At 48.3% G+C, this 18,086-nt stretch overlaps 2 protein-coding genes across 4 annotated transcripts in view; one reads left to right on the top strand and one right to left on the bottom strand.

Annotated features, from left to right (window-relative positions):
* cabin1 (calcineurin binding protein 1) overlaps window positions 1-15,698 on the bottom strand; it is a 57,857-nt gene extending 42,159 nt beyond the window's left edge. For all 3 annotated transcript variants that reach the window (XM_030369683.1, XM_030369684.1, XM_030369685.1), the window contains exons 1-18: window positions 15,523-15,698; window positions 14,886-14,944; window positions 14,661-14,753; window positions 14,449-14,562; window positions 14,125-14,259; window positions 13,829-14,009; window positions 13,146-13,275; window positions 12,890-13,039; window positions 11,828-12,252; window positions 10,994-11,165; window positions 10,223-10,359; window positions 9,417-9,634; window positions 7,815-7,887; window positions 7,346-7,533; window positions 6,853-6,990; window positions 6,181-6,369; window positions 5,696-5,935; window positions 4,881-5,034 (exon numbers count right to left, since the gene is read on the bottom strand). In XM_030369683.1, coding sequence (XP_030225543.1) covers window positions 4,881-5,034; window positions 5,696-5,935; window positions 6,181-6,369; window positions 6,853-6,990; window positions 7,346-7,533; window positions 7,815-7,887; window positions 9,417-9,634; window positions 10,223-10,359; window positions 10,994-11,165; window positions 11,828-12,252; window positions 12,890-13,039; window positions 13,146-13,275; window positions 13,829-14,009; window positions 14,125-14,259; window positions 14,449-14,562; window positions 14,661-14,753; window positions 14,886-14,888 — 2,740 coding nt within the window. In that variant the 5' untranslated portion in view covers window positions 14,889-14,944; window positions 15,523-15,698. The remainder of the gene's footprint in view (window positions 1-4,880; window positions 5,035-5,695; window positions 5,936-6,180; window positions 6,370-6,852; window positions 6,991-7,345; window positions 7,534-7,814; window positions 7,888-9,416; window positions 9,635-10,222; window positions 10,360-10,993; window positions 11,166-11,827; window positions 12,253-12,889; window positions 13,040-13,145; window positions 13,276-13,828; window positions 14,010-14,124; window positions 14,260-14,448; window positions 14,563-14,660; window positions 14,754-14,885; window positions 14,945-15,522) is intronic.
* A 965-nt stretch (window positions 15,699-16,663) lies between these two features.
* Window positions 16,664-18,086, top strand: part of neflb (neurofilament light chain b) — a 2,758-nt gene continuing 1,335 nt past the window's right edge. Inside the window, exons 1-2 of the mRNA XM_030369700.1 lie at window positions 16,664-17,769; window positions 17,913-18,037. Of these exons, the coding sequence (XP_030225560.1) occupies window positions 16,681-17,769; window positions 17,913-18,037 (1,214 nt within the window). The 5' untranslated portion in view covers window positions 16,664-16,680. The remainder of the gene's footprint in view (window positions 17,770-17,912; window positions 18,038-18,086) is intronic.

Below are 18,086 nucleotides of genomic sequence, written 5' to 3'. Positions count from 1 at the left end.
CCAGCCACTCATCTTTTTTACCAGCCATTTTTTTATACGCTATATATTTTTTTAATATATGCGTACATTTTAGACAATATAATAGTAACAATAGATAACAAAAAGTGTTTTACATGTTATTACATGTGACTATGTGTCCACAGACCTGGTAACTAACGTATGATAGTAAGCATTATTGGCCCTTAACACTAATATTCAGAAAAAACACCGCCTCAAAAGGCTATTGGCTTAAGCAATACAAGTAGAGGCATATACTTGAACTTTATACCCTGAACTTTTAAACGTTGCAAACGTGCAAAAACATAATTATATATTTATGTGGCATTCAGTCCAATGCTGAAAATATATCTGTGGCATTAGGCCAATGCAGTTGTAAAGTGTGTAAAGTATGACCAAGTGTTTCTTTCTGTTCAATAGTCTAGATAGAACTTTATCAATCCCCTGTAGGAGAAAATTTGTTAATGTTTGTCCCTATAAAACTAATGGTAAAAAAATAAATAAAAAACACGACGGTAACTGAGTAAATCAAACCGTCCAATCTGAAGGCTCTGCTTAACCACTCCCCCTACTCACTTCCACAAATGCAAAGCAAACATAACTGAGTAGGGGAGGGCGTAGCCTAACTAGTTTGTGAACGACCCAGAGAAACGCAACGCAAATTCAATGTGAACATGTATGAGGCTTTAATATAATCCTGGACTATTTTGAAGTTCCGCAAAACATTTTTTAAAAGTGTCTCAAAAAGAGGGCATGTCCGGGCGAAAGAGGACGTCTGGTTACCCTACGTACGGGAAACACATTTGATTCCTACCTGTAACACTGTTAAATAGCGGCCCAAATTGGTGGGCGCTGTCCTTGTAATTTCTCTGCGTGAGGAATACGAAGTGTGGCGTGTGAGCGTGTGCATGCGTTGAATTCATGGGGCAAGCCCCAGGAATCTCCCACTTCCGGCTTCCATGGAAGAGAACCAAACAAATTCACGCAAAAGCGTTCATGCAAATCTAGCATTAAAGGTTAATTTAAGGAAGTTCTCTCCAGTCACGCTGAAAGTGGTTCGCTAGTAGTAGTGCTTTAATTTGCAGTGTCAGAGAATTCTGAGAAATCTGAATGCTGACTAAATTCTCAGAATTCTGACACTGCAAATTATTGCACGCTAGTGCAATAATGTCGCCTGGTCGCCTGGTCGACATCGCGACCAGGCGACAAATGACTGGGGAGAACCTTCTTAAATGAACCTTTAATGCTGGATTTAATTATCAGAATTCGGATTTTATCCAAGTATTCTGACTTTATTATCAGAATGCTGAATTTTATCTCACAATTCAAACTTTATTAGCCTATTCGATTTCTGAATTAAAATTCTTGTGATGAATAATCTACATTTGTACAGTCAATGTGCAGCACTTTAATTTCCGTCAACTTCTTTTTTCTAACACCAGCACTTCCACAACTATGCCCATGTTCCCGACTGCTATATACAAAACCATTTATAGCGCACCTATTTTTCGGCTGGGTAGTGATAATCGCCCTAAGTGCAGATTTAATGTGGGCTCTGATTCTGAATGAATCCCGCTGCTGAACTGTGTGAATAAATAAAGGGAACTGAAATCCAAAAGAAGACACGTGGTTTTGATGTACCGGTGAATTCCAGCTGAAAGTGGAACCTTGCTGCCATCATGGGAAATAATATAGCCTAGGCCTATTGTAAGTACCTTTCAATTCCTTGTTCTTTTGTTGAACATATCCCCCACTAGATTCCCCCACCCCCACACAGATTTTGTCCTGTAGAAACCTATATGGTGGAAACCAATACGCCCTCTCAACCACAAAATGTTTGAGTCACTTCTATGGAAGTAAATCTGTGCCATCGGATTTTGAATATAAAAAGCCATTGAACTCTAAGCACTGAATATTTATGCATTGAAATAACGTATCTGGATTTGAATTGAACTCCTATTCAGCTTTATTTTTCAACGTTAAAAATTCAAAATCAAATATTCAACGTTAAAAAATTCAGCGCGGGGACGTTGATTACGTTGAAATTCAAATTAAGATACGTTATTTCATTGCATAAATATTCAGTGCTTAGAATTCAATGGCTTTTTATTTTCAAAATCCGATGGCACAGATTTACGTCCATACACTCGTCCTTCGTCATGCTTAACTGATCATACCTCTCTCTAGTTGGTTACACAAATCTTCCCATGGACACTCCCAGAACTTCAGCCAGCCAGACAATTCACGTCTGTTAATTTATGAATGGAATTCTGAACGTGTCCCGCCTCCGAAATGGCCTGGCTATAGCCATGCCGCCTTGCGCACAATTTCATTTCCTGCTGCGAGGCAGCCTGGATTCCATGGATCAGATTTTTTCTTAAGATAAGAGGAACAGAGAGCCAGAGACGGACAGATAAAGCGACCCACACAGAAGTACAGAGAAGGACAGAGAGCCGGTGACAGACAGAGCTACAGAGAAGGACAGAGAGCCAGAGACAGACAGAGCTACAGAGAAGGACAGAGAGCCAGAGACAGACAGAGAGCCAGAGACAGACAGAGCTACAGAGAAGGAAAGAGAGCCAGAGACAGACTGAGCTACAGAGAAGGACAGAGAGCCAGAGACAGACAGAGAGCCGGTGACAGACAGCGCTACAGAGAAGGACAGAGAGCCAGAGAGAGACAGAGCTACAGAGAAGGACAGAGAGCCAGAGAAGGACCGAGAGCCAGAGAAGGACCGAGAGCCAGAGACAGACAGAGCTACAGAGAAGGACAGAGAGCCAGAGACAGACAGAGCTACAGAGAAGGACAGAGAGCCAGAGACAGACAGAGCTACAGAGAAGGACAGAGAGCCAGAGACAGACAGAGCTACAGAGAAGGACAGAGAGCCAGAGAAGGACAGAGAGCCAGAGACAGACAGAGCTACAGAGAAGGACAGAGAGCCGGTGACAGACAGAGAGCCAGAGACAGACAGAGCTACAGAGAAGGACAGAGAGCCAGAGACAGACAGCGCTACAGAGAAGGACAGAGAGCCAGAGAAGGACAGAGAGCCGGTGACAGACAGAGCTACAGAGAAGGACAGAGAGCCGGTGACAGACAGAGCTACAGAGAAGGACAGAGAGCCAGAGAAGGACAGAGAGCCGGTGACAGACAGCGCTACAGAGAAGGACAGAGAGCCAGAGACAGACAGAGCTACAGAGAAGGACAGAGAGCCAGAGAGGGACAGAGAGCCAGAGACAGACAGAGCTACAGAGAAGGACAGAGAGCCAGAGACAGACAGAGAGCCAGAGACAGACAGAGCTACAGAGAAGGACAGAGAGCCAGAGACAGACAGAGCTACAGAGAAGGACAGAGAGCCAGAGACAGACAGAGAGCCAGAGACAGACAGAGCTACAGAGAAGGACAGAGAGCCAGAGAAGGACCGAGAGCCAGAGACAGACAGAGCTACAGAGAAGGACAGAGAGCCAGAGACAGACAGAGCTACAGAGAAGGACAGAGAGCCAGAGACAGACAGAGAGCCAGAGACAGACAGAGCTACAGAGAAGGACAGAGAGCCAGAGACAGACAGAGCTACAGAGAAGGACAGAGAGCCAGAGACAGACAGAGCTACAGAGAAGGACAGAGAGCCAGAGAAGGACAGAGAGCCAGAGACAGACAGAGCTACAGAGAAGGACAGAGAGCCAGAGACAGACAGAGCTACAGAGAAGGACAGAGAGCCAGAGAAGGACAGAGAGCCAGAGACAGACAGAGCTACAGAGAAGGACAGAGAGCCGGTGACAGACAGAGCTACAGAGAAGGACAGAGAGCCAGAGACAGACAGAGCTACAGAGAAGGACAGAGAGCCAGAGAAGGACAGAGCTACAGAGAAGGACAGAGAGCCAGAGACAGACAGAGCTACAGAGAAGGACAGAGAGCCAGAGACAGACAGAGAGCCGGTGACAGACAGAGCTACAGAGAAGGACAGAGAGCCAGAGACAGACAGAGCTACAGAGAAGGACAGAGAGCCAGAGACAGAAAGAGCTACAGAGAAGGACAGAGAGCCAGAGACAGACAGAGAGCCAGAGAAGGACAGAGAGCCGGTGACAGACAGAGCTACAGAGAAGGACAGAGAGCCAGAGACAGACAGAGCTACAGAGAAGGACAGAGAGCCAGAGACAGACAGAGCTACAGAGAAGGACAGAGAGCCAGAGACAGACAGAGCTACAGAGAAGGACAGAGAGCCAGAGACAGACAGAGCTACAGAGAAGGACAGAGAGCCAGAGAAGGACAGAGAGCCAGAGACAGACAGAGCTACAGAGAAGGACAGAGAGCCAGAGACAGACAGAGCTACAGAGAAGGACAGAGAGCCAGAGACAGACAGAGAGCCAGAGACAGACAGAGCTACAGAGAAGGACAGAGAGCCAGAGAAGGACAGAGAGCCAGAGACAGACAGAGCTACAGAGAAGGACAGAGAGCCAGAGACAGACAGAGCTACAGAGAAGGACAGAGAGCCAGAGACAGACAGAGAGCCAGAGACAGACAGAGCTACAGAGAAGGACAGAGAGCCAGAGACAGACAGAGAGCCAGAGACAGACAGAGCTACAGAGAAGGACAGAGAGCCAGAGACAGACAGAGCTACAGAGAAGGACAGAGAGCCAGAGACAGACAGAGCTACAGAGAAGGACAGAGAGCCAGAGAAGGACAGAGAGCCAGAGACAGACAGAGCTACAGAGAAGGACAGAGAGCCAGAGAAGGACAGAGAGCCAGAGACAGACAGAGCTACAGAGAAGGACAGAGAGCCAGAGACAGACAGAGCTACAGAGAAGGACAGAGAGCCAGAGAAGGACAGAGAGCCAGAGACAGACAGAGCTACAGAGAAGGACAGAGAGCAGGGGAGCCAGACAGACCTTCCTCGTCCCCCAGGGGGACGTGCTTCCTCAGCATGCAGTGGAAGGCGGCCTCCTCGTGCTTGATGAGGTGGTGCAGGAGGATCCAGGGCAACACCGAGGAGAAGAAGGGCTCCTTGGGGTCCTCGGGGATGTTCATGCTGAGGTCGATGAGCTACACCACCGGCAGGGACAATCAATCATTTGTTAGTTTCTCTGGTTATGTCTGGCTTTAAGAAAGAATACGATTGAATCCTGTAAGAATACAGATTTTTATCCGCTAGGGTTCTGAAGCATAGCGACACAAAAGAAAATCTTGTTGTGCTCGGCTTGCTTTTGTGTGTAGACATTAGGCAAGGCAAGGCAAGGCAAGGCAAGGCAAGGCAACTTTATTGATATAGCACTTTTCATACACAAGGCAGACTCAAAGTGCTTCACATATAAACATTGTCATACAATAAAATAAAATAATAGATAAGTAGAAGAAGGGCTAAAAAGCAATTAAAGCAATCAGTGGATGTAACTTTTTCAAATATATAAAAATGACACACTGCCTTCCTGAGCACACAGCCGACCGGAGTCAGTGCAGAAATTAGAGAATCGTCGTCGCATCAGGAATCGTTTTGAATTGAATCTGAACCCCAAGCACCGAATCGGGAGATCCCGAGAGACTCACATCCCGCCACACGTCGTAGGTGAACAAAAACCCCCGTGTGTGTGTGTGTGTGTGTGTGTGTGTGTGTGTGTGTGTGTGTGTGTGTGTGTGTGTGTGTGTGTGTGTGTGTGTGTGTGTGTGTGTGTGTGTGTGTGTGTGTGTGTGTGTGCGCCCTCCATACCTGGATGAGGTTGTTGGCGAGGCGCGCCATGCTGGAGGAGCGCGGCACGTTGGCGAGCAGCGCGGCGTCCTCGGCGAAGCAGACCTCGATGGCGGCCAGCAGCTGGGTGATGACGGCCAGCCACTCCTCCCTGGCGGATGGCGAGGCGTCGGCGGCCGCCAGCTGCTGCAGGGCCTCGCTGAGGGACAGCTCCGCGCACAGCAGACACTGCTGGAAGTCTCGGCTCTTCAGCAGGGAGTCCTGCCACACGGCGGGAGAGTGGGAGTGAGTGAGTGAGAGGGAGAGGTCACACACTCAAGCCACACGAGCAGAGCTTGTGAGAATCATGTCCCAACATTTACATTTACATTCAGCAGACGCTAAGTGCGTACATTAAGTGCCAGGCCAACACCACACAATAAGAGCGTACATTAAGTGCCAGGCCAACACCATACAATAAGAGCGTACATTAAGTGCCAGGCCAACACCATACAGTAAGCCCCAACCTTCAGCAGCAGCAGCTGCACGGGCCTCTCCGGGGCGGAGGTGACCAGCTCCAGGGTCTTCCCGCGGCTGCCGTACTGCAGGGTGGGCTGCAGCAGGCGCACCACCGAGTCGTAGTCGCCGGACTCGAAGAGCCGCTGGATCTCCTCCAGAGACTGACAGCGCTCCAGGGACTTCAGCCTCTTCTCGATCTATCCACGGAGGAGGAGGAGAGAGAGGGAGAGAGCCGCCAGGATGAGACAGGGATCGTGACGAGAGTTCCGACCTTGTCGACGTCATCATGTGGTAAATGGACTGCATTTATCTAGCGCTTTTCTAACCAGTGGCCACTCAAAGCGCTTTACAATATTGCAAATCATTCACCCATTCATGCACACATTCACACACAGACAGCGGAGTCAACCATGCAAGGCGAAAGCCAGCTCGTCGGGAGCAGCTAGGGTTAGGAGTCTCAGGGACACCTCGAAACTAGCACTCTTCGTGTTACCAGCCAACCCGCTCTACCTTCTGAGCCAGAGGCCATCCCCGCCATATGCCGCCCCGTCATCAAGATTAGTATCAAGTTCATAAAATGTACGTAGTGTGTTAAAAGTGCCACGGCTGCAGCGACAGAGGTTAAAGTTACAGGTGCAATTAAAAAAAATTGCAGTCTTTTTTTTTTTTACGACACCCACCTCCTCGACAGAGATGACCGCGTCGGAGCGCAGGTTGGGCAGGGTGATGGTGTAGTGGCTCCCCTCGGGGCTGATGGCTTTGCCCTGCAGTAGACTCGTACACACGTCGTAGCTCTCCAGGCCCTGTTCCATGTCCCCCTGCAGGATCACAACTAGAGTTGTTTAGATACCGATACCAGTATCGGCTGATACCGCCTAAAACCCAGTATCGGGTATCGGCGAGTACGCAAGTTTATGCGCCGATCTGATACCATCACCAGACAAGGTCAATTACTACGCAGGCACAGAACATCACAAACACGTGCGGTGTTATGCTGCGTTCGTTAAGGGTCAGAGGCGGAAAGTCGGAACGGGAAACGCGACATCTCTGCCCTACGCGTGTTCAGGCTACCAAGTCGGAAGAACATGGATGCTACAAGAATACAAATGTATTATTATAATGATGGATTATAAATGTAAATCCCCCTTCCCCCAAACGAACAGGATACCTCACCTGGAGGGCCAGGAAGCGCGCCTTGAGCCAGTGGACGCGCACCATGACATCCAGCCAGGCCTCGCCAAACAGATCCATCTGGGAGGCGCCCAGGGCCAGCACAAACAGATCCTTCTGGAAGAACGGCCCGGGGAACTCTGCGTCTTCCGCCTCGCCGTTTGGCCCCGTGCCGCTCCACCGTGGAGACACTGAGCGGGCAGAGGATCAGAATCAAGAGTACACAAGAGTACAATTCTTATTAGGCCTGGTTCCTCAACAGCCACATAGCAGCAACAATACAGGATAAAGAAAATAAAGATAAGTGAAAACTAAAAGATCGAAAAATAATTACAAATGAGTAGTAGCATAAATCACAATAATAAATTATAAATAAAATAAATATATAAATAAATAGGAAAGAAATTAAGAAAACAACAGTTTTCCACCTTCCAAAAAGGTGATTTCCCCAAGTTAACACAACCCAACCTACCGGTCTTCCCTTTGGTGTGGGACCATTGCTCCAGGTGTAGCTCCATACCCGCTAAGCTCATGTCCAACATTTCCTGCATCCAGGCCGGGAAATAATAACATAACATTATGATTATAATTAGTGCTGTCAAGCGATTAAAATATTTAATCGCGATTAATCGCATTAATGCCATAGTTAACTCACGATGAATCGCGATTAACCGCAAATCTTTTTTCTATGCTATATATCCCTTGATTTATTTTTCCCATTAATTGTTCTCATTTTAATGCTCTTATCAACATGGTGAAGTGCATCGGCTTGCCTTGTGCAAATGTTTTTTTATTGATAACAACATTGGCATATACTGATCAAAACAGGACGATACAAAAAAAAAGCCTATAGTGCAATCAAACGATGAACATACAAACATACTGCCTTGAACATAACAGTCAGGCTACTGCTTCTTTGTTTTGAGCCAAAAAATAAATAAATAAATAAATAAATAATAAGTTGCGTTAATCGCGCGATAAAAAAATTAACGCCGTTAAAATTGGTTTGCGTTAACGCCGTTAATAACACGTTTAACTGACAGCACTAATTATAATCCAAAATAAATATTGAGACACGATTGAGACCAATAAAACCCTGGATGAACCATTTACCTGGAGGACCTAATTATTTTCTGCCCTCGCCCTTTCAATACCAAACGTTAGAAAGAAATGAGCAGTAAACAGAGTGTTCTCCTGTCCAGCGCCGTGTCTGTGGAAGAGGCTGCCCCCTGTAATCAGTGAAGCTGCCTCTGCTGAGAAATTCAAATCCAAATTTAAAACCTTCCTCTACACTTTAGTTTGGCTCCTTGGGGTCCACCGGCCTGCACCTCATACCCAGGGCAAGACTTTCCCAATATATTTTTTATTTCTTCATTTTCTTTTCCGTATGTATTTTATTACTTCATTTTATTGTAAGTTTGTTTTAGCTTTCTGCTAAATCTTGAATACATTGCACTTTCTACAAAGCATTTTTTTAACTTTGCCTTACTTTTCTTTTACTTATCTATTTAATATTATTATTTCATTTCATTGTACGAAGATGTTTCCATGTGAGGCACTTTGAATCTGCCTCGTGTATGAAAAGTGCTATACAAATAAAGCTGCTTGCCTTTGCTTGCCTACCTTATTTGATTAATATTTGCTTACACATAACTACTATGCAAATGTCAATTACAGCACCTTTTGCACTGCTTACCATCCATGTAAACAGAAGGTAAGCATTTTCTCTTGCCCTTTGGGGGGGCTCGGGTTAGGGGGTTGTCATCAATATTCGGCCTGTAAAGCCCTCTAAGACTCAAGCTGCGTTCACACCGCCGCGCGGCAACTCGCGCACAGATTTTGCCCTACCGCTCAGATTTCCCCGGGTTGAAACTTTCGGCGGCAGCGGCCAAAAACTCTGGCCCTTTCACATCGCCGCGACGAACCCTCTTGCCGCGGGGCGGTTATCAGGGTAGTTGCCGCGCGTTGGTGTGCAAGCAGCTTAACTGCGATTAAGCGCTACACTAATCAAATTGATTTAACATTCCCATTCCCTACTAACACATCCGCTAAACCCCCGGCCCCGGGCCCTTACCCGGATGTGCTGGTTGCTGCAGTCCCGGAGCAGCGGGTTGGGCAGGCCCCCGCTGTGCCTCCGCCAGGTCTGGTGGACCTGGAGGACCACGGGGGCCAGGCCCCGGGGCCAGGCCTCCAGGTACTTCTGCCCAACAGCCTTCAGGTAGCGCAGCATCAGGTCCAGCACCCCCCCGTTGCTCATGCTGGAGAGGAGGAACTTGTGGACGTCGTCTTGCTCTGGAGGGGATCGTCAGAGGCGTGTTCAACGGATTAGGAGGGACGACGTGTTCAAGACATTTTTTGCGATGGAAAAGATGACCTACTTTCTTTGAGAATCAAAGAGAACGCTTTTGAAAAGTTCTGGGAAGAATTTAACATTCATAAGAGTTGTGACACCAAACCACTTTTGCTTTGAAATGAAATAGATTATTATGCAACTAATGCTGTAAATTGTACAAGGAACCCTCGAACCTGGGGCATTATTAAAAATCGTAATGATCAATCGCTAAAAGAGAACCCTTATGAAAAGTTCTGGGCAAATTTTAACATTCATAAGCGTCGTGACACGGAATGAATGCCCAATCCGAAAACTTTAGATTGAACATTGAGATACTACCAGTCAACTATTATATGCTTTACTGTTTTAGGTTGATCTTTTTTGCTCTATTTCTTTGTCTTTTTCTTATTTCAATAATGTGGTTGAGCTGTTCTGTTCAAAAACTTTGTGAAAACTTAATAAAAATGCAAGTTAAAAAGCATGAAGTGCCGTAATGAGGCTGGCGCGCTTTGGAAATGCATCCTCGTTGCGGTTGACCGGCCGCATACCGGATTCCATGTACTCGATGAGATCCGCCGTTGACAGGCCGCTGCCGTGGAGAAGCTGGGCGTCGGCCTGCGTGTCGCTCTGGGTCTCCATGTTGCTCAGGCTCTCGTCGTCGTCCTCGGGGTCGAACTTCCGGAGCCTGGAGGATGAACCCGGAAGAGGAGGCGTGGGGGTGAGGACGGGAATAGGGCTCGGCAACGCCACTGACTTACCAGAACGATCAGATTCCGATTAACAAGGTCCGGAATCAATTTAATCTTCAATTCGATTCAATATCGATTCGGTTAGGGATATTTCAGTTACAATACCAATTTTGCTTGGATATTAAATAGATTCTTATTTAACTAATGCTGTAAATTGTACAAGAAACCCTCTAACTTGGGGCATTATGACAAATGATATTATTCAAATCGATAGACAATTACAATTACAATTAGGGCATTTGGCAGACGCTTTTATCCAAAGCGACTTACATCGGTTAATACACACATCGACACACCGACGGCAGAGTCAACCATGCAAGGTGACAGCCAGCTCGTCAGGAGCAGTTAGGGTTAGGCGTCTTGCTCAGGGACACTGAGCTAGGAGGAGCTGGGGATCGAACTAGCAACCCTTCGGTTACAAGACAACTGCTCTACCTCCTGAGATAAGCAGACACTTCCAAGGAAGATCTATTTTAATCAGCAAATCGATTACTAGAGCCCAGCCCTACACATAGCTCCAGAGACCCAGCCCCCACAACCATGTCCCCGGCCCCGGGGCCCGGCCCCTACCTCGAGGGCAGGTACTTGAAGAGCAGCTCCTGGAAGTCGATCTTCTCCTCCTTCTTGCACTTGGTGTTGCGGACGCGCGCTGAGCGCCGCTTTGCCGTCTCGCCGCTGTCCTCGATGGTGCGCTTCCTCTTGGGGGGTTTCTTCGCCTTTTCCGCCAGGGAGGGCTCCATGGCTGTGAGGGATCAACAGGGTGTGCGTTTGTTGTCAGCATGCAGCATGTAGTGCTTTTAAGTGCAAGGACGCATGCATGACCTAGCACTTAAAAAATAGTACTTAGCTGTGTAACATCTTATCCTATCTATCATTGTTGCTTACGGGGAATGGATTAACCTAGTGATGGTTAGTGCTTGGCACTCGGTTCTATGAACAGCCTTACTGTACCGACAGCGATATATTGTTGTTTCTCTTTCTTCTAACAATTGTACTTATTGTGAGTTGCTTTGAATAAAAGCGTCTGCTAAATGCCCTACATGTAAATGCAAATGTAGTCCTGTATGTCATTAAAGAGCACCTATTATGCTTTTTCGACTTTTATGACCTATAAACGTTGTTATAATTGATTTATAGTCATGCTTAACCATACCTAAGTGTCAAATAATGACGTACATGCATTTAGACGTGTTCCCTTTTAGACGAAGCCGAGTGTTGCCAGAGAATGCTAAAAGCGCCAAGATGGAAGGAAGAGTTTCCCGAAAATCGACATAGTTTTTTGTGCTGTGATTCGTGTCAGGTTGCTCAATAGGAGTCATCAATAAGAAACGAAGACCAGAAAAATAGTATAATAGGGGATCTTTAAGCAAGTATCTGCAGAGTGAGTTCAACACAAACTCGAACCTGGAGGGGTGGTGGCCACGGCGGCGGTGGTGGTGACCTCCACAGTGGCGTGGCTGGGGGTCGGCTCCGGCACCGAGCAGGGCGGGGCCAGAGGGGCCAGAGGGGCCAGAGGGGCCAGAGGGGCCAGCGCCGGCGAGGCCAGGGCCGGTTGGGGCGCGGCGGGCGTCTCCGGCAGAGCCACGGAGGGCAGGGAGGAGCTGGGGCTGCTGGGAACGGTGCTCAGGCCGGGGGCCACGGTGCTCAGGCCGGGGGCCACGGCACTTTGGCGGCGGGCCACAGGGCTGCAGGGCCGAGGCCGCTTATTGAGGCAGTCGGGGTCGCGGTACTCCGACAGGTCCACCCGGCGACCCAGGCTGGGCTGTGGCGGTTCACACGTGGTCTGGTGCCGGTACATGGCGAGGAGGCACTCGCCCAGGTTCTTCCACCTGAAGCCAGACAGAATGCAGTCGAACTGGGGTTGCTGCGGTGTGGACATTTTCACACCGAGTAATACACCGAGTGTCAACACCGGTATTACCGAGTATAGACGGTATGAACTTTGAAACTAGGTCAACCGCCATCTTCTCCGTCAACTCTCCTCTCACACTCGGTGACAGCGGCTGGCAGCGCGCCAATTCTCGGTGAAAGCGTCTTATAACGTTCTATATAATAGCATAATATAATTTTATAGACAATATCACGGCCAACAGCTCTGTGCGCCTCCGGATGGCCGTAGCGCGGGGAGCTCTCGTAGGCATTGGGCTTCGCGGGGTTTGTTTACCGGCGTTGCTATGGTTACCGGTCTTGTGTGTTCCAACGGTTTATTAGGTAGCCTATCTATTATTATATCTATCTATTATTATGACATTTTTATTTTCAGAATTCTAATTATATTATTAATTTCTACAGAAAAAAAAACAAAAAAAAAAAAACTGTGTTGCTGGTGTTGCACCGAGTATTCGGTGTTGTCCTCAACACCGGTACCACCAGTAATACCGTATCCCGCGGCAACCCTAATTCGAACTGGACAATCCGGCATTGAAAATAGATGGTTGCTGATGGGTGCATAGAGGGGGGACTCACGAGAAGCAGTTTATGGGCTGGACGAGGAGCAGGTCAGGCTTCGGCTCCCGGTGGGACAGGGCCTGTCTACGCTTCCGTAGCTCCAGGGCCTCCTGCACCAGAGAGAGGCTCTCCTCCTCTTCCACCGATACGTAGTGGACAGACATGTCACTGCACACAAACAAGAGAAAATAGTAAGCGCAATAGAAACGGGGTATTTTGAAAGAGGAGAAGGAAGTGGACGTTAAAAGGAAAAACTAAAATGCATGCTCTTCACCATTTGGTGAACATCTGCATGGTGTCCCTCTTCAGACAAGGCTGCTCCTCAAAGATCTTCTCCTTCAGCACCAAGCCTTTAGTGTAGCAGTGGTCCTTCTCCAGCGCTTTGGAGATGAAATACAGGCAATCTGCAGCCATCCAGACGAATACAAACACGGAAACAAAAAGATGAGTGACGTCAACTTGAAACAAGATAAGATTATTTTGTTGAAGTAGAGGAACGGCTGCATCTAGAGTTGTAGTACAGATTATTACAAAAATGTAACCCTACTTTTCTACAGCTGTCGACCAGAAATATGACAACGATTAAAGTCGCATTGTGTAACATTGCTAAAAATGACCTGGACATACCTAGTCAATGCTGATCAATAGTGTCTTCAATAATGTTATCAATAAAATCACATCCTATAACCGATATATTCTATAAATAAAAAAAAGTCTGGCCAGCCTGCAGCTCTCTCAGTGGAAAGAACACTTTTTGAGTTTTTTATTCTGAAATTCTCCCGCCTACTAACTTGGAGGGGTTTCAGTCGTACACATTGCGTCTTAAATACAAGAAAATGAATTACGTGTGACCCTAGTTTTGGTATCAAAATGGAGAAAGGTCACTGCCACATCGTCTCCTTGAGTTTCTTTTCAAACATTTCTCTTTAAAGAACGCGTGGGTCCAACCAGACTCACAGGTGTAGTCGCTGAGCGTGTACAGCATTGTGATGAGGTTGTCCAGGCAGGGCCAGTGGTCCGGGTTGCAGTGAAGGCCCTCCTCGAAGGCATGCCGCGCCAGCGGGATGCGCACCAGCTGCACGGCCACCTGCCCAATCTTGTACCACATGTTGACGTCGGTGGAGTCCAGCATCACGGCCTGGAAGAGGGCGGTGACAGCAAGAGAGACGGGGATTCATCTCAAAGACAAAGGAGCTTTGTTGGACCAGACCCGTAACAGGTTGTATTTAAACCAAAATTCATGTTTATTATACCTCCAGGTAAAACTCCATAGCCGTCTCCAGATCGTCCCGCAAAGCAGTCAGGCTGGCCAGGTTTTTAAAGGTGGAGTACTTCAGCATCAGCCCAGGATGCTTGGTCCCCACCCGCTGGTCCTCGGAGGGCTTGGCCTGAAATATTCACAGTTAACGGTTTCATAAATGCAACAAAAATAACCTAAAGCTTGAACTAAACTTAGCAGAGGTACACAACGCGGAGAGAATGATTGATGGCTGCATTTAGCTCCGGCAGACTTCTCATAGATCATAGATTTTTATTTCCTCTTAGCAGAAGTGCACCAGAACAGGGAGTAATAATACCTCTTTAAGTAACGGTGTCTTGAGGAGCTCATGATATGCTTTGGCAGACTCGTCAAACTTGTCGTGCTTCTGAAGATCTAAAGCTTTGTGGTACAAAGAAAACGCTTCGGCTTCCTGCAAAGAACATAAAGAAAAAAAGATTCACTTGGGTTTCATGGAAGTCGTATACTTAGTATAAAAGTAATTGATTGGGTTGCACATATTCTTTATACCTGCGCCTCCTTCGTTTGACTCTTGCGACTTCTCTGGGGGTCTTGTGACTCATCAGCCGCTGTCGAGGCTGCATTTAATGCTGCTATTCGAATCTGGAAACGGATAGGAGGGGGGGGGAGAAAATGACAGATAAGCACATAGAAGACAAGCGTATTGTAGGTTTGCCCTTATGGAATTGCTGAATGCTTTAAAATCAAGCAGGATAGCTGAGTAAAAGATCTTACCATTTTGATAACAGTGAAACTGAGCTTCAAACTCTAACTGCAGTGGCTTTTCATTCATGCTGCAGAAACATAAGAGACAGTGAATGAATGAATGAATGAATTAATATTTGGGAGTAGGGCGTGGCAGTGTTGCAACATGGAAACAGCAGCTCTGATCAACACCAGTCAGCCAGAAAAGGGAAGGTTAACAGCAGACCTAGTGTCAGTTTCGCTGACTCTGGACTCTTTTGCTGTCAATGTCTTCCCTCCGTGTCCTGCTTATCCTTAGCTTTTGGATTGTATTCAGGGAAGTGTCTGGCCACATAACGGTGATTACATCCCAGTGCCGACATGATCTTGAATAGCGCCAAAACGATGACACTTTTAAGTTATTGACAATGCATCGGGGACGATCACACATACAATTGCAGCCGCAGACTCCTGCAGCATAGTCTTTAATATACTCATATAGTTGCATGGTTGTGGGGGAGCAGCCCCTGTGATCCCTGCAGAATCTGAGAAAGATGGTCTTGACCACTTGGCCATTAACAATAAAATACTTCGACCTAATATCTGATAACCCGGTTAGCGATCTAGGCCGACAGAGCTAACGTTAGCCTCCCTGGGTGAGCATCCCCGGTGAGCCTGAAGGTCTTACCGGTCACCTCCACGGTCGCTGCATGGGTTCAGTGCGACTCTGATTGTGGAGCAAACTGCGGATACCGACGTGATTATACGGCGGAATGGGCCCAAATGAGTGGTGTAAACTTTACCGAGCCATCCTTTGTTGTTGTGAGCGTTAGTATTCTACGTCACAGCATCACAGCCGCAGCATGTCCCCTTGGCCACGCCTTGATTTAGCAACCCGTCGTCCTATTGGTTGATAGTGTCGCGACCGCTTTCTTTTTGTCCAATGGGACATCGCGATGTTTTGGGGGCGGGGAGACCACACACCTTGCACCCAGCATTGGAACCATCCCATACAATATGAAACACAGGGAGTTTGCCTTATCAGATTGTGATTCTTAGTGCTTTTTTTCAACGTGCATTGTATTACTAGAGCTTAATAAGTTAAAACTTATGAGGGCATTTAGTTTGGATCTTTTTTTTCTGTATTTACTACCACTCTTTGCACCAATACGTTTTAAAGCAATGTACACATTCACTCTCAAAGTTACTTCATAGATAACTACAATGTTATTATGTTAGTGCAATGTTGTCTGTCCATCCTGCGGTGTCCACACAAGTTGTGGACAGACAGCAACGAGTGGCCACGCCTTTATTGCAATATAGAAGGGGTAATTACTGATAAATCAAGGATAATAACTGCAAGATCTTTGTTATGCTGCAGTCACGTCCACAGCAAATAAAAATGCATTCTGCAGCACCAGAAGAATGCATAAAAATAATGTCAATTCATGGAGATGCATAAATATGTAGTCGTATTGTGACAGTATGTTCCCTGACTTATTCTCTTTTACACCGAATTCAACTGCCAACTCCACAGAGCCTCAAACCACAGTATTCGCATCACGATAACACTCCTCCCAGAGCTATCCATACCACCGAGTGTTGTCCTCACTGACCCTGTCCATTGCAGTGCATTCTCCCCGCCTCCCTCGATGCTGAGACTGGCTGGTCGGTAACATCATTATCGATTCCCTCAGTCAGCATGCCTGCAGAAAAAAAAAGAAAAGAATCTCCTGCCGGGTGGGGTGCGGGAGCCTGCGTCACAGTCCTTACCGGCCCCTATAAAAGCAGCCGGGACGCCACTTCCCCTGTACACTCGTCCTGGCTACCTCCACTCAGAGCAGCCATGACTTCCTTTGGCTATGACTCCTACATGCCGTCCTCCTACAAGAGGAAAACGGTGGTCCGCAGCGGCGGATACGGCGGCGGCGGATACAGCGGCGGCGGCAGCAGCGGCGGCGGGATCATATCCAGGACCATGTACTCTAGCCACGCCGCAGCGCCCACCTACGGCTCTTCCGCCCGCCGGGTGTACCCCTCTCACAGCCGGACCACCCAGTACTCCGCTCCCATGTACTCCTCCACCTCGGCCGCCGAGCTGAGCATCAGCCAGGCGGCGCAGGTCAGCACCGAGTTCAAGACCCTGAGGACCGAGGAGAAAGCCCAGCTGCAGGACCTCAACGACCGCTTCGCCAGCTTCATCGAGCGGGTGCACGAGCTGGAGCAGCAGAAGAAGCTGCTGGAGACGGAGCTGCTGGTGCTGAGGCAGAGGCACACGGAGCCCTCCAACCTGGCCGGCCTGTACGAGCAGGAGCTGCGCCAGCTCCGGGCCGCGGTGGAGGAGGCCGGCCACGAGAAGCAGGCGGCGCAGAACCACCGGGACCAGATGGACGACGTGCTCGGCAACCTGCAGGGCCGCTACGAGCAGGAGGTGATCGCCAGGGAGGACGCCGAGGGCCGGCTCGTGGACGCCAGGAAGGTCTCCGACGAGGCAGGCCTGGCCCGGGCGGAGCACGAGAAGAGGGTGGGGACCCTGTTGGACGAGCTAGCCTTCCTGAAGCGCCTGCACGAGAGCGAGATCTCAGAGCTGCAGTCCCAGGTGCAGTACAGCGCCCAGGTGTCGGTGGAGATGGAGGTGGTCAAGCCGGACCTCTCCGCCTCCCTGCGGGACGTCCGCGTCCAGTACGAGAAGCTGGCCCAGCGCAACCTCCAGTCGGCCGAAGAGTGGTTCTGCACCAAGATGAACGTGATGACTGTGGACTCGGCCCGCAACACGGACCACGCCCGCTCCGCCAAGGACGAGGTCCAGCAGTACCGCCGACAGATCAAAGCCAGAGAGCTGGAGATCGACGCCTGCCGTGAGATGAACCAGGCTCTGGAGGGCCAGCTGCAGGAAGTACAGGACAACCAGAGCAACGAGGTCACAGAACTGCAGGTTGGAGATTGACAGAAACATCAACACTTTCTGCTTTGGTTGCACTTGACTAATTTAAGATTGTTGCACTGGATTTCCTCTTTTCAATTGTTTATGAGTAAATGTTTCTTATACTGCTGTGTTGCTGTATTATTCTTCTTCAGGTCTCAATCGTTCAACTGGAGGATGAGCTGAGGCAGAACAAGAATGACATGGCTCGTTACTTGAAAGAATACCAGGACCTCCTGAACGTTAAGATGGCTTTGGACATCGAGATTGCCGCATACAGGTCAGCTGTTTACCTGAAAGATAATTAAATTCCCCGTTGTAACAGTATA

The sequence above is a fragment of the Gadus morhua genome, chromosome 11, assembly GCF_902167405.1.
Source record: "Gadus morhua chromosome 11, gadMor3.0, whole genome shotgun sequence".
Classification (NCBI taxonomy): domain Eukaryota; kingdom Metazoa; phylum Chordata; class Actinopteri; order Gadiformes; family Gadidae; genus Gadus; species Gadus morhua.
Note: the sequence above shows the minus strand (reverse complement) of the source record. Positions and strands in the feature narration are given on the sequence as shown.